Here is a 14,764-nt window from a genome sequence, read left to right on the forward strand (position 1 = left end):
CTAAGTGAATACTGTATTTGCTATTTCCTATTATGACAAACATGGAACCCAGTCAAACTTATATGCAAGCGTATAATACTATTGTTCTCTGTAATTTCAATCTGAGTGCTCTGAAAATATTTTAAGTGCAATAATGTTTGAAAAACACTATGAACTCATATACACTCATTGTCAAGGTTTATTTTGAGTAGAAACATCCCTCCCCAAGGCAGATCATTCTTCTTCATTTTCTAATGGATGTCAACCCTTTGTTGAGTTTTAAAAAGTCTAACTTGCCTTCCAACAATTTGATGATTTATAGTTTCCCCACCAACCAATACCTTCACACAAACAAACAAGAATGACAAAGATATAAAGCTGCATAGAGACCTTGTATTGCTGATTAAATGAAAGAAAAAAAAAAATAGAAATTGAACACATTAAAGCTTTGCTACTACCGGATCAGACAGATAAGAAATTCACCAGCTATCTCAGCCACAAAGTGACTTACTGATAGCATGGCTGTCTTTCTGAACTAACTGGAACTTTAAAATATTTTAGAAGCAGCACCTAGCTTACAGTGCTATCCCTCAAGGCCTCAACTCCTCTTCAATAACAACAGCTAAAATAAACACAGTAGATGACTTCCAGCACAGGCTGAGTGGCAGAAGCACCAAGACCTGACCTGAAGGAGAAAGGGCCACGTGCTACCACTAGAGCAGCACATTCCATGCATGAAGAGAAAAGCTGGAGTCACACAGGAGGAAGTCCAGTGTGATCTCCTCTCACATGTAACACCATAACCAGTCACTGTAGTAGGATACGGCTTACTGATCTGTGAAGGGCTTGAGAATTTATCAGCATTAAAACAATTTTGAAAGTAAGCCCTTTTTGACACAATCCAAACCTAATAATAGAGAAATTATCACCCTCAGATTAAACGACTGGGAAAGCTCCATAGCAGTTCTGAAATGGGAGGTGTCTTCTGCCTTCCTCTGCAAGCCCTCTCTGGGTTGTGCTTCCTCCTTGCACCAGCACAGGCAGGCAGGTAATTGTGTGGCTGGTGAGCAGGCACAGGAAAAAAAAAACATTGAAAACCAAAGCTGCCTTCCACTGTTTCATCACATAGCACAGAGGCAATCTGCCCGTGAAAAATAAGGAGCAGCATGTAGAATTTCACCTTAAAGCTAAAATTGAACCATGATTTTTTTTTGCTATGAAAGTCAAAGGGATCTTCATCTTTTCCTGACTGCATTACCAAGATACTGACACTCATTTGGGACAATATATGTTGTAGGGAGAACAAGTAATTTAGTTATGGAGGAGCCATACTGATATTTGGCAGATCAAACTGTCTTGAAAGAAAATCAGACATCTACAGGTAATCACTATCAAAACTTACCAGTTCTTTGGGGATTTTTATTCTTTTCTTTAAACAAATAAAAATTCCAGCTTCACACTGCACCCATTTTACCTACGCCCAAGAGCAACTGTAAAAAATGTAGCTTTTCAACAATGGTGGCACTACATATCATTATCTTGTCACTTGTACATATGCAACCAAGAGTTCAAAAATTATCTTAGGAGGAAGAAAGGAAATACTTTTTGTTTTCAAATCAGAGCTGGCACCAGTACAAGATGAGAAAATTATGTTTTTAAGAGTTTTAAAACATTCAGGCAATGAGTTGCTGCAAACAACTTCTAGAGTGCAGTGCAAGATTTTAAGAAGTTGACAGAGCCAGGTGTGGATTTACCAGGAGCTGTGTGAGATTATTTTCCCCTCTCTCCCCTTTCGCATCAGCCACAGTAAAGTGAACACAGCCTGTGTCCTTTTATTTTAATAAGAGATGGCATCTGCCCTGCCCCAGCACACACAGAACCCTCTAAAAAAAAAATCCTGCATGCCCTTTCTGTGTTAGCATGTATTTTGGGACAACATGTCAAAAAACCAACAAAACCAAAAAACCCGCCACTGAAACTGAAACAATGCAGTTTTCATACAAAGTTTCCATCTTTGCATCATAGCATGAAAAATCTTGTTTCAATCACACACACCTCAAGCTATAGGACATGAATAAAAGGCAAGCCTCTTTAATGGCTCTTTTCTTATAGAAAAGAAGCAATTGCATCATGCAACACAGGAGTTGGCAAGCTACAGACTCCTGATTTTCGCCTTCAAACTCAGCAAAATATCCACCCAGCTGCTCTTCAGAGAGATTTCTGGGATCCCCAGCAACTTAATACTTTTCATTCTCAGGTTGTGCTCTAGCAGTTCCATTTTCACATACAGTTTTCTTTGGCAAACTCTATTACCACATTAACACAAACTCCCACTTCAAGTCTGAAATTTATGGACTTTCCTTCCATGTACCATTAATTGTAAACACAAGTGCTCACAATTTAGATTTACCACATAAAGTTTCTTGCACAGTGTCTATTTTAAAATTCCTCAGGAACTAATGTCAGCGAAATGCAACAGAGATTCTGCAATCAGAAGCTTCATGGCATTCCTAGATGTTGACAGAAAGTCTGAAATTTAGACTTACTTTTTTATTTTTGGAGTAGTAAAAAGTACTACTTTTTAACATAGTACTTTTTAAAGTAGTAGTTTTTAAAAGTACAAAAAAAAAAAGGAGTTGTAGGGTAGAATAATTAACAAAGTATGACAAACGACGAAGTCTCAGAAAGCGTAAAGAGCCCAGAAATCTGTGCAGTGTGGCCTGAGCCTCCAAAGCCAAGGAAGGCAGAGAAGTAGGGAAGATTACTTCCAATTGTTTCTTCAAGACCACATCCCATGTATAAAATCCAAACAGGTGCTCAGTTGCCTCCTCAGTATACACGCCCAAAGGCACATCATCTTTTTAGCACAGGGTGAAATCCCTGAGGATGTGCCCAGGTAAAGACGACTTTCTTCCAGAAGCTGGGTAAAACCATCTTCAGCCCTTTCAAGGCCCAACAGAGTACAAAGTCAAAATTAAGCCTGAAAAGGAGAGCAACGACTACATCCTCCAACACAACTCACTTGGTGTTGCTGCCTGTGGGTCAGCAACTGCTGATAATCACCTTTGTATATGGAACATAGTGAATTAGAGCAATGTAATCCTGAACCATGGTGGCATAACAACATGGACAGGAAAAGGCTCAAAAGAGTGAGAGCAATTGAGTAAAGGTTAATCTAAACCAAATATTTTTGTGAATATGAAAATCCAGCAAGACTTAAAACTGCAGCTAGTGCTCCAAGATGAGCAGAAATATCCTTACGAACCTGAGGGATATTGACAAGTGATAGCTCAGGATGTTGTCCTTGATGTTTCTGTACCATTTATTCTGTACTTCCCATCTCTTCAGATTTGAAGCAACTGTTTGGATGTACTTATTTTTTTTATGAAACTGTACAAAATTAACTTCTCTTACTTCATGGGATATTTGCAGACCAAGTGCAACAACATGTATTCACAGCAATTACTCTACTTGTAACACATTCAAACACCACTGGTTATTATGACCACTTCTTCTTATTTTTTTAAAATAAACTCTTTGGATAATTATGGCAATATACTTTTTATTTTGTATTTCAGAATAACTATACTACTTAAGATTCCAAATTTTGGAAGAGGAACAGGGGCTGGGCCACAGGCATGTGCAACTTCAGAGTTTTCTAAATTTTTCAGTTACTTTCCAGCTACCTTTCAGCAGTTTCTTAACACAGGACCTGTAAAGAAGGTAGCAGAAAACAGAGTGAAACATAAGCCCAGTAAATAAGCAGCCACCAGCACAGTCTATTGCCTGAGACCTCAGTTTGAATTTTAAAAAATACTTAAGTAAATTCAACATTTGCACATTGCTCTGTTTCGGCTGTCTGTTCCTCTTCCTAGATTAGAGTACATTTTTAAGCCAGTAACAGCCAGTGGGCATAATTAAAATCTACACATACAGCTCATTTGGTTGCATAAGTCTTTGAAAAACATGTAAAACAACTGCAGCCCATTACGTAGATATAAATCTGAAAAACAACTGCAGCCTTAACCCTGTCCCCTCCAGCCTTGAAGAGGTTGATTCTGGCCCAACCCATGAGAGGCATGCTTCCCTCATGGCTCTCCTGCCAGCTCAGATGGGAGAAGTGCAGGGAGCAGCCACAGCATTCCCCACGGAAAACTGGGGCGCTGGGTTTTGCCTACACATGAGCCAAACTGCAGCTGTTTCGACCCAGGCATACAAAAACTCCCAATCATCCAGGCTCTCCTCTGATCCAAGCAACTGACAAACTTGTTGAAAGCCAGCCAGGTCTGGCAAAATCTGGGTATTTGGCAACTCTGCAAATGGAGCTGCATCAACAGGGAATTCCAGTGGCTGCCTGATGCTGCATTACAGGTTTGGCCGATCCTGCCTGTGGGCAGGAGGCACACAGACTGCCCAAACACGAGTACAAGGGCCCTTCAGAAGAGGAGTTGCTTCCCTCTGAGAAGACAGCCACACTAAAAGACAATGAAATACAAAAGCTCTTAAGAATAGCCATCAGCTGTGTGAAAAAGCAAATTTAGAGCAGAAGATACAAGCTGGCTCAAGAAATTGCAGACTGATTGTTTCGTCTTTGAACTTTAGATATCATCTGCACAAAGCCCCATGCACGTAAGATGCAAAATCCATTGGGAGGCCTCTTAATGCTCAGAGAACTTTATATGGAATAGGGAGTTTGTTTTTTAAATGCATGGAATTTGTTTGATTTATAACATAGCAAATCACTAAAGAGATAAAGTAAAAACTTTAGGATCTTTGTAACTGAAGTACAGCTAAAGATGATTAATTTCTGTCTCTTCAGAAGATGGCCCTTCTCTTTTTTTTTTTTTCCCCTAATAACATGAAGGTACCAAAATGCTAAAATATCCTATAAAAATTGCTTTAAAAATGTGCATAACAGAGCCTGGATGCTGTTGATTTCAAATCCTGTCAAAAATGTAGGCAAGAACTAAAAACTGGATCATGATATTTTCCAACCCTAGTTGGAAAGGTCAAGTGAGGGGTCAAAACCATCAGAAATGCTCTACACAGTTTCAGTCAAGAGCCAGGAACAAACCACTATCATGAATTCCCCTGCACGGATCTCATTTAAAAGCCTGCACTATTGTCAATACAGTGGCATTTTTAGGCAGTGTGGATTTTTTCATGTATCGCCATGATTTGATTAGGAAATCAAAGTTAAGTATTGCTCCTCTGTTGTGGAGATAAAAGCACTCTCTCTCACCATACATTAACAATCAGCTCATACTGAACATAATAGAAAGTTAATTAGCCCAATTTAGTATCCTGGCAGTGGACACATTCATCCAACCATGGCCTAGAGTTTCATTAGCATTTCTGAGCATTTGTCTAAAGTGGAAAGCAATTTTTCAGGAAACTTAATATCAACATCCTAATTAAATTATATCCCTAGCAATGCTGCAGGGCAGGAGAGGGGACAAAAAATGAACAATCATGATTTGAACCTAAAAAGAACTTCAGAAAAGATTTAGAAAGACAAAAGCTTTTACACCCAGATCTCCCATGGAAATAAACTTCACAAGACATTTTGGAATAAGAACCAGATTTCAGCTGTCTGTTGGACAGAGATAAAACAAAGGTTGAGATCCCTGTGGTCTTTCTTACTTTGTCCATGTTCAGAAACCTAGACATTATTGCGACCATCTGGACCATCAGAAATTAAATACTGTGATAAAAGTAAATTAATTTTTTTTCCTCAGAGATCAAATCAATGTACAGCTCTTCAGCAGCCAGACCCTTGCATTTGTGTGCATCTACATGATGCACTTTTACAGCCAACTTCTCTACCTGGGCAGCAATTTCTTACCACAGTTCAGCAGCCCAGATGGGTTTCCCTCTGCACTGCTAACTGCTCCTTTTCTGTCGGTCCAGACACAACCACAGAGTGTTTGCCAACATCCACAAGTCAGTGTAGAGGAAAAGCACTGTTCATTTCTCTCATTCAGCAATACATAAAGCCAGTAGGCTTTATATATAAAGCTCTGCAACCTGTGCTTCAGTGCCCACCACTTCTGAGGCAGCTCGAACCCCTTCATAAACTCCCAGAATCTTTTTCTCAGCTGAGGTATAGCTGGCCTCAAATCCTCTGTATCCCAGACTCCAGAAGCCAAGAGGTCATCCTCGAGTCTCTCCAGGTCCCTTCTGCCCCAGACTCAAGGAAGGACCATTCTCCCTGGCTGCAGTGCACAGCACATTGCTTACACCCTGCCCTGTTCTGACCGGCCCAAGGGCTCCTGCACGAGCAATCTCCTGCTTAATTTGTCCAAAAGCTTCTTGTTAGTCAGGGCCCCATTTGAGATCATTCTTCTTCCGTGTCACTTGACAGAGAGGGCTGACAATCTGACTGTTCTCTGGAATACACATTCTCCAAGCCACTCAGTGCCTAGTAAAGTCTGCGCTTCCTTCAACCTAGTAGGCAGGGACATAGCTACTATTTTGTTGGCCACACCCACTGGAATCCAACGACTTCTATCCTCCCTTTTTACTCATAAAACTGAATTTCCTGAGCAGGTCCTCTGACCTTACTTTGCTTTATGGTCTGCAGGGGAAGCCATGTGAGGAGCAGCTGAGACTGACAGGACACCTCAGTGCAGTTACCACACCCTCCCAAGTGGAAGCAAGGTGGGGACAGGCACTGATCTCTGCTCTGTGGCGACAGTGACAGGACCTGAGGGAACAGCCTGAAGTTGTGTCAGGGGAGGTTTAAGTTGGGTATCAGGAAAAGGTTCTTCATCCAGAGGGTAGTTGGGCACTGGAACAGGCTCCCCAGGGAAGTGGTCACAGCACCAGCCTGACAGAAGTCAAAATGTCTGGATGATGCTCTCAGGCACAGGGTCTGACTCTTGGGGTGTCTGGTGCAGGGACAGGACTTGGACTTTGATGATCTTTATGGGTCCCATCCAACTCAAATTGTTCTATCATTCTATGTATTCTTCCAATAGCTTCTTTTAAGGTAAATATTATTACATAGAACGAAACATTATCTCTCAAAGGTAATTAAAATATTATCTACTTTTTGAAAAGTGATGTTCTTTATGCCACTTGCCTTCACCTCCTTATTCAGTAAGATCCAAAAGGAAGAAAATAAAAATGAATACTATGTACATAATAAATATCAAGTATTTGCAGTTGGAATACGCTCCGAAATTTATTTTTAGTTCAGCCTCCAAGGCATGAACAGTCTCTTTCAAATGAAAATATATCTCTTCTATTAACTGCTATTGGCAGTAGTTTTATAAAAGAGTCCTTAAAGCACAAATTTGCAGTGGTTTCTAAAGCTTTTTTGTACTATTGTTAGAGTAATTTTATTGAACAACAACTGATTCAATTGCAGATTAAAAAAATGTACAGAGATCTATTGTTTCACTTAATAGCCAAAAGCATTTAATTCTAGTTTAGTACCTTGCAGAAACATGCAAACATGGCAGTAATAGACTGGCACACTGACAAAATAACACAAAATAACTTCAGGACAAGGAAGTGCTACCATTTATACACTGTAAATCCTTTCCAAAATCATTCCCCCACCCCCAGCCCTCCACTTCCCCTCAATAATGGCAGTAGCTTCTTAAAATAACAGCCCATTTGAACACTTGATCTTGTGGAAAGTGCAGGACATGAATGAATCCAATCCTACCATTCCCAAAAGGGATCTGTTTGAAAACCTTTTTTTTTGTTAGTTTAAGTGGATTTAAAAGATCAAATTCCAAGCTGGAAAGCCACATTTTTTTGTTTAAGGAAGCTGGACCAAAAGAAAAAACAACCAACCTATCTGGCAAAGTTAAGACTACAATGACAGAGTCAGATTTCCAGATAGGTTCTATTACAACTATGCTTGGCAATAGTCTGTGCTGCGTAAGTGGGAGCAACAATGGGACTGTGTCAACTTTTGCCAAAGATGGATTTGCTCCATGGCCTTAAAAGTGACTTATTGCTTATAGAAAGAACTTAGTCAAAGGCAGGGTGATGCTGTGGAAAGTCAAGTAAGTCTTAAAAAACTATAATTTCATTATTCTGACATGGTCTTTTTTAAGTACATTTTTTTAAAGATACTGCTGAGGAGTTAAACCTCCTAATGAAAATTTGTAAATATTATTTCTAAGAAATACATACCTTAATAGTAGATACCTTAAATTAATGAGGTACCTAGACCTCATTATTTTAAGCACCTCCATTTTATTGCATGTCGACCAGACACAAAATAAAGGACCTAAATGATAGCGACTAAAAAGGACACAAAAAAAAAATTTAGGAGGCAATGGCCGAAACTGAGCCAAAGCTGGAGCACATCATAGCAGGACTCAGTGGGATGATGCATACTGTACACAGCAGGACCAATAAAGAATACCCTCAGAGCTTGTCTCTGTTCCTTTCAGTTCAAGCATTTTATAATAGGAAGCCATCTAATTATAAAATGAAAACTTAAAAGTACCTCTCTAAGCATGAAAAATTATCCTCTCCACCTTCTGTTTAAAATAATGAACTATATTACTATATCTCAAAAATGTGGACAGCACTGAAAATTTTGTTTGTAGGGTTGTTAACAAAAAGACTGAGAAAGAAAAGTCTTAAAAGAAACACGTCACACCTTAAGGGTACAGACAATGATGGAGCTAACAAACCTGTATTGCAATGTGTAATTGTTTCTCCTTTTTGCTTTCAAGCACATTCCAAAGTCTTTAATCACATTTTGCAGTCTGTTACATAATTGAATCCACCGCGTTCTTCTGGTTAGTCAGCTTCATCCTAGCTAAGCAAACAAACACATCAATATATACTCACAGGGATCAATAGAACACTCATCCAAAGAGCTCCCTTCCCAGATGGCACTGCAGACAACTTCCTAAAATGTCACCAGCAAAGCCACATGAGCCTCAAGAGGTTCAACGAGGCCAAGTGATGGTCCTGCACCTGGGTCAGGGCAAACCCAAGCACAAACACAGGCTGAGCATGAACAGACCCAGAACAGCCCTGCCCAGAAGGACTTGGGAGTGCTGGTGGACAAGAGGCTGGACATGAGCTGACAATGTCAGCTCACAGCCCAGAAATCATACCCTGCTCTGCATCCATAATGCAATAATTCTGTGGGCAGCAGGTAAAGGAAGGTGATTCTGCCTCTCTCCTCTGCCCTCATGAGAGGGAGCACTGGTCCATCCCATGTCTCTCCAGGCTGTAGACAGGAGTGTTGGGCAGGACAGTGTCAAGTGCACTGCACAAGTCCAGGCAGATGATATTGTTGCTCTTCCCTCATACACCACAGCTGAGACTCCACTGCAGAAAGCCAACAAATTTGTCAGCCATTATTTGCCTTTATTGAAGCCATGGTGGCTGTCACCAATCACTGCCTTATTTTCCATGTGCAAAGCTCATGAGAGGAGGCTCTGGAGAGACCTTGTAGCACCTTCAAGTACCTAAGACGGAACCTACAATAAAGCTGGAGAGAGACCTTTTACAAGGGCATGTAGAGAAAAAACAAAGTGAATGACTTCAAACTGAAAAAGGGTGGATTTAAACGAAGTAGTAATAAAAAAATCATTTACTATGGAAGAGGTGAGGCACTGTAAGAGGTTGTACAGAGAGGTTGTGGAAGAGCCATTCCTGAAGTGTTCAAGGCTAGGTTGGATAGGGCTTTGAGCAACGTGGCCATATGTGTGTGTACCTGCCCGTGACAGGTGGCTTGGAATGAGATGATCTTTAAGATCTCTTCTAATGCAAACCATTCTGTGATTTTGTGAAATATGAGCACAAGGGTGAACAGCTCTCCCAAAAAGTCCTGTGCAGACTGCGATTTCCCAGCACAGGAGTTGCTGATGTTACAGGTGGGGTAGCCAACAAACCAGCAGCCCAATAACAGACCTCATTGCTGAGCTACAGAAGGGTCTCTAAGCAGAGCTTCTGAGGCTAGGCAAAACCAGCTGTGTCAGGCACCCAGGCACACGGCAGGAATGAAGCACTGGCATTATACTGCAAATGTAGGAGATGTTGCAGAAATGATGGCTGAATTCTGTTTTGTACACACCAAAAAAATACTCTGGAGTGATGAAAACACAAACAAGACACAGCCCAATAGTAATAAGACATGCTGGAGAACATTTCTGGGCCACCTTTGGTAGCTATGTCTCTCCAGGTTAGTATCATTGCTCCCACACCTGTCAGTCTCTATCTTTCAAAATGTAGACAGAAATAACCTGAGCAGGTCTGCTAAATTTCCCAAAGCACTGGTAACAGAATGAGACTTGACATGCTGTATTTCTGCATCACAGCAACACTGCTTTTCTTTCCTCTCTCTCAAGCTGCCTTTTAAAACACAACACAGAAAAAATTTCAAAAGTAAATGAGTTAAATGAGCACACAGAACAAGAAGCAGCAGAGATCTTTATAGTACTAAGTCACATTTGTTCCAAGCAACTGAAAGGAGTATTTGCAACTGCAGTATTAGTAACACCATCATTCATATAAATATATGGTTACTGACTTCTTAGTAGCTGCAAACAAAGAAAGAAAACGGGAATTTAAAATTGTAACCATGTAAAGCTCAAAATTGTTGCACCAATACCTAGCTACATTCTTAGAGTTAAGAGATACTGATAAATTCAGTCTTGGGTCGTTCCCCAGGAAAATCCATAGTATCAATTTATACATGAAACTTGGAAACTTGTTACACTGGATACACTGTATAGAGAGTGCAGTTTAAGAAGATCTTAAGAACTGATGTCTGAAGTTATGTTGATTGTAAAAAACATGAAATGCTAAGTATAGCTGTAATTCTGAAGATTCAATGGCCAAAAGAAAAACATGTGTGCAACTTTTAAAAATTAAAAACCTATGAAAATATGGAGGAGAAAGCCTGCTTGACGTAATTGATGACTTGGACTTCTGCAGTCCAAGAAATTGCAGGTTATTATGAGTCAATCCATCACTCAGTTCCCTCAGACGCAGAGCAGAAATAGAGCAGATGTAGGAAATTGAACCAGACCAAGAAAGAAGCAGAGTATGACTCAATATATGTAATCCAGAGGTAATTTATCAGAATTTAGAGTTTGGTATAAACTGCTTTCTACAGCCCTTCCAAGTTCTTCTTTGCCCACATCTATCCAGAATTTTATCAAGGTTTTTGTTCTGTCACAGGACGCCTATTTCTCACTTATCCACCGAATCATCTTTCTGTGCCATACAGAGGAGAGTGCAAGGATAGTAATCTTTTGGCTGTACTTTTCTTAGTGAAATCTTTTATCTTCCACAATTCAGAATGTTTGCAGGAGAACAAGAAGAAGAAGAAGAAGAGAAGATATATATTAAATATATATATCAAAAGGAATCTTGTTTACACAAAACTTCTATTGGCACATTTCAATCAAAACAAGTAACCCTTAGCAAATCCTTAGTACCTGCAGGATTTTAAAATTCTTTCACCATAGTTTCAGTTCAGTCAAACCCATTAGCATGAAAATATATCCTAATTTCTGTCCTATCAAAGTAATGTCCACAGGAGTAAATATCCCCAAAGATTAATACCTTTTGGAGTGTGTAATCCAGTGTGCCACGAAATTTGAAAATACACTGTCCTAAAAGGATTCCACTCTACCCAGCAGTTTGTTAACCTTCAAGTTACTTCAATGGGTTTATGATTTTGAAATGGCAATTTAAAGGTAGAATTAAAAATCTAGACTTTCAGAATGCATTGTGCTTCAGAAGAAAAAGAAACATTCATTTTCAGGACAGTATCTGTTTTTTAAATCACAGAAGTGGCACATTTCTAGGGCTGGGATTTTCCACAAGTTAAATCACAAGTTTTGGTTGAACTTACGCAGTTTTGCCCTCACTGTCTTGTTTGGTGGCACTGGCTCCCTTTTTACCCAGCAGTGAGGCCACTTTCTCAGGGTCTCCATTCTCCACCGCCTGCAGCAGCCGATCATCATTCTTATTCCACTCGTTGGTCTGAGCAAAAGGAAAAGAAAGGAGAAATATTATCAGTACCAGCTTCATGTAGAGGCTCTCCAGAATGACCCCGCATGCATTTATCACCACTGAAAGCTTAAACAAAAGCCCAACCCAAAGAAATGGCACAGACAAAGACGCATGAAAGTAATCTGCAAGCTGTGCAGCAGAGGTTCCCAAGGATTTGATGGCTTAAGCCAGGGCCTAAGCAATGACTGAAGATGAACTGTAACTTGGAAACTCTGTAGATGAGCAGTGCAGGAAAAAACTTACCATCTTTTCTTACTGTATTTTCAAACATTCTTCTCTATTTTTCCAGTCCTGGTTTCCATTTCAGAGCTGTACTGGCCCCATTGGACCTTCACTACATACATCACATGGATAAGAAATGAGGTGCCTCATCTTATTCAGACCCCACCCTAACAACCCAAACCAGCCAAAAATTTCCATACTAAAGGCTTTTCCCAGCTCACACTTTGTAGAGGTTAATGGCTTAAGAGACTGCCCTTTGCAGGCTGCAGCTAGCTTTATTGAGTTTTTTATCCCGCATTGGTCTCTAAAACAAACAAACCACTCACACAGTGCTACTGAAAGAAAAGAAAACCACCCTACTTTCAGATCTTTCCAAACCTAATCCACTAAATCTTTTTGATCCCTCTCAGCAGCTAAATCAAGAACAGGACATGACTTCCCAACTTGATGACTCTCCCTTCACCTCTGAACGATCACGACAATGGCCTATTTCCTCTAATAGACTTCCAAGTAGAATCTAGCAAGATCCTAAGAAAACAGAGGACAGTTAACCTTCTGTATTCCATGTGATCACAGCAAAATGAGCTCTGGAAAAGGAGTTGAAAGTTGCACACAACTGGACTAACAACAGTCTTCAGCCTCCAGGAAAAACAACCTAGTGCAGTTAAAAGCTGTATTTGAGGCAGTGTTAGCACTCAGCTACACTCAGGAGAGTTACCTTCAGCAGCTGTGGCTTTCTCTTTAACACCAGTCAGCTCATCTCCAGCACGACTGCCTGTTCATGAGCACTTGATTTGTACACAGCTTTTGGAATTACTGAGTTTGTGTTAACACCTTGAGAAATACTTAATAAAAAACAATAAAAACACACACCCCCCCCAGCACCTTGTCCTGATGCACTATACATTTTTCCTTTGACATTTCTCTGTCTGGGTTTGAGAGGAAAAGTGTATGATGTGCACACTTATCTGAACTAACCCCACAGGCTGTGCACGCCCTGAAAAACAGGAGGAACAGGAGGAAAGTGTTCCAGGTTAAAAGGCATTTAAAAAACAAATTGAAAGAGCCATTAGGGAGAGTGCAGCATGGGCAGGAGAGCAGACAAGTTGGGAGAACACCACCTGGAACCAAGAGTATGAATGGCAGCTCTGACAAAGGAAGTGGCATGCTGACAGAGCAACTGCGCTCTGTTATGGCAGGGAAAGACTGGTGGGTCAGTGCACATCCTGCAGGTTATAGTCTTTATTCTTATGGCACTGCAATATATCTCTATAGACTCTGGAGCATTAATTACATCAGCAAAAAAAATTGTTTCTCTAAGCAATATTTAGACTCCATGACAATGAGTGGCCAGCCAAGCAGCAGGCTCCACCCAAAATGAGACTCATTGCCTATTCTGCATTTGGGGAATTTCATGCTTTAAAGGCAGCCTGTTATTAAAAGCAGATGTTAAAAAAATGTTTGTCACTTGTAAATAAAAAACTTAAAGTTAACACTCTTTATTTGACAGTACGTTTTTTGTTTTGGAGTTTGACCTGTTTCTGAGCTTTTTTATTATTCAGTCACATACGATTTTTAAATACAGGCTAATTGATGAATCAGCCTTAATCTACACACACATCCAATGCAACACTTCCTGAAATCACCAATTTACTTTTGAAACATGAAATTGAATAAACTACAGGAAAATGCTAAGATTAAGGCCTACTGAAAATCCTTGGCAAAACAGCTTTCAAAAGAAAATTCAGCTTCAGAGTACAAAATGGCCACATCTTCAAGAAGCAGTTTCACAAATATTCTTCAATAGTCAGCTATTAAATTGAAACATTATTGACATACAATCCAATATTCAGTGTTTTGGTATAAGCAAGTAAGCACACAAATACTGACTCCCATGTTTAAAAAATATCTGAGATAAAGTGTCAATTTCCCCTTTGAGAAGCTTCTGTAGTAACTGTATTCATCTATAATTATACTATCATTAAAATGCCAGACCAAATAGAAATGAACACAGCTGTGTCCCAAATTACCCCTCAGTATTTATGTAGTGTGGAAGCTGCACTGAGGAGATACTCAGATATTGAATGGAGAACCCTGGAGTATTCTGAAAGCGATTCTGATGCTGCAGAGCAATGTTCATGCTAAGAGTAAACCATTTTATTACATGTGGAATGATTCTTTTACAAGAACAGATTCTTTAACTCGTCTTTACTGTAGTACTCAAACATATCCTTTCTGGTATCCTAAAATGAACACTCACACACAAACACAATTAAGGACAGACTTAATGAGGCCTCAACTAAAAACTGTTGCCTACTAATTTGTACAGCTAAAAAGATCCCCTCATACTTGAGAAATAAATAGAACTGAACTTGGACAAGCCATTAAGTGACGCTGAAAATACAACCAGTAGTATCAGAGGTATCTCAGTGTCAAGGAAAGGCTACCAAAGTACATTTCTTAATTTTTCACACAAAGCTGGAGAATTATTTTCTTTTCCTACTTAGAGGAACATGGTAGAGGCTGGTGGCTAGGCTAGATCTGTATTTGGTAGTCA

The 14,764-nt window shown here is 39.9% G+C and overlaps 1 protein-coding gene across 5 annotated transcripts in view; it reads right to left on the reverse strand.

Annotated features, from left to right (window-relative positions):
- RAI14 (retinoic acid induced 14) overlaps nt 1–14,764 on the reverse strand; it is an 85,455-nt gene that overhangs the window by 25,324 nt on the left and 45,367 nt on the right. For all 5 annotated transcript variants that reach the window (XM_059873595.1, XM_059873599.1, XM_059873596.1 and 2 more), the window contains exon 3: nt 11,825–11,955. In XM_059873595.1, coding sequence (XP_059729578.1) covers nt 11,825–11,955 — 131 coding nt within the window. The remainder of the gene's footprint in view (nt 1–11,824; nt 11,956–14,764) is intronic.

The sequence above is a fragment of the Haemorhous mexicanus genome, chromosome Z (assembly GCF_027477595.1).
Source record: "Haemorhous mexicanus isolate bHaeMex1 chromosome Z, bHaeMex1.pri, whole genome shotgun sequence".
NCBI classification, from domain to species: domain Eukaryota; kingdom Metazoa; phylum Chordata; class Aves; order Passeriformes; family Fringillidae; genus Haemorhous; species Haemorhous mexicanus.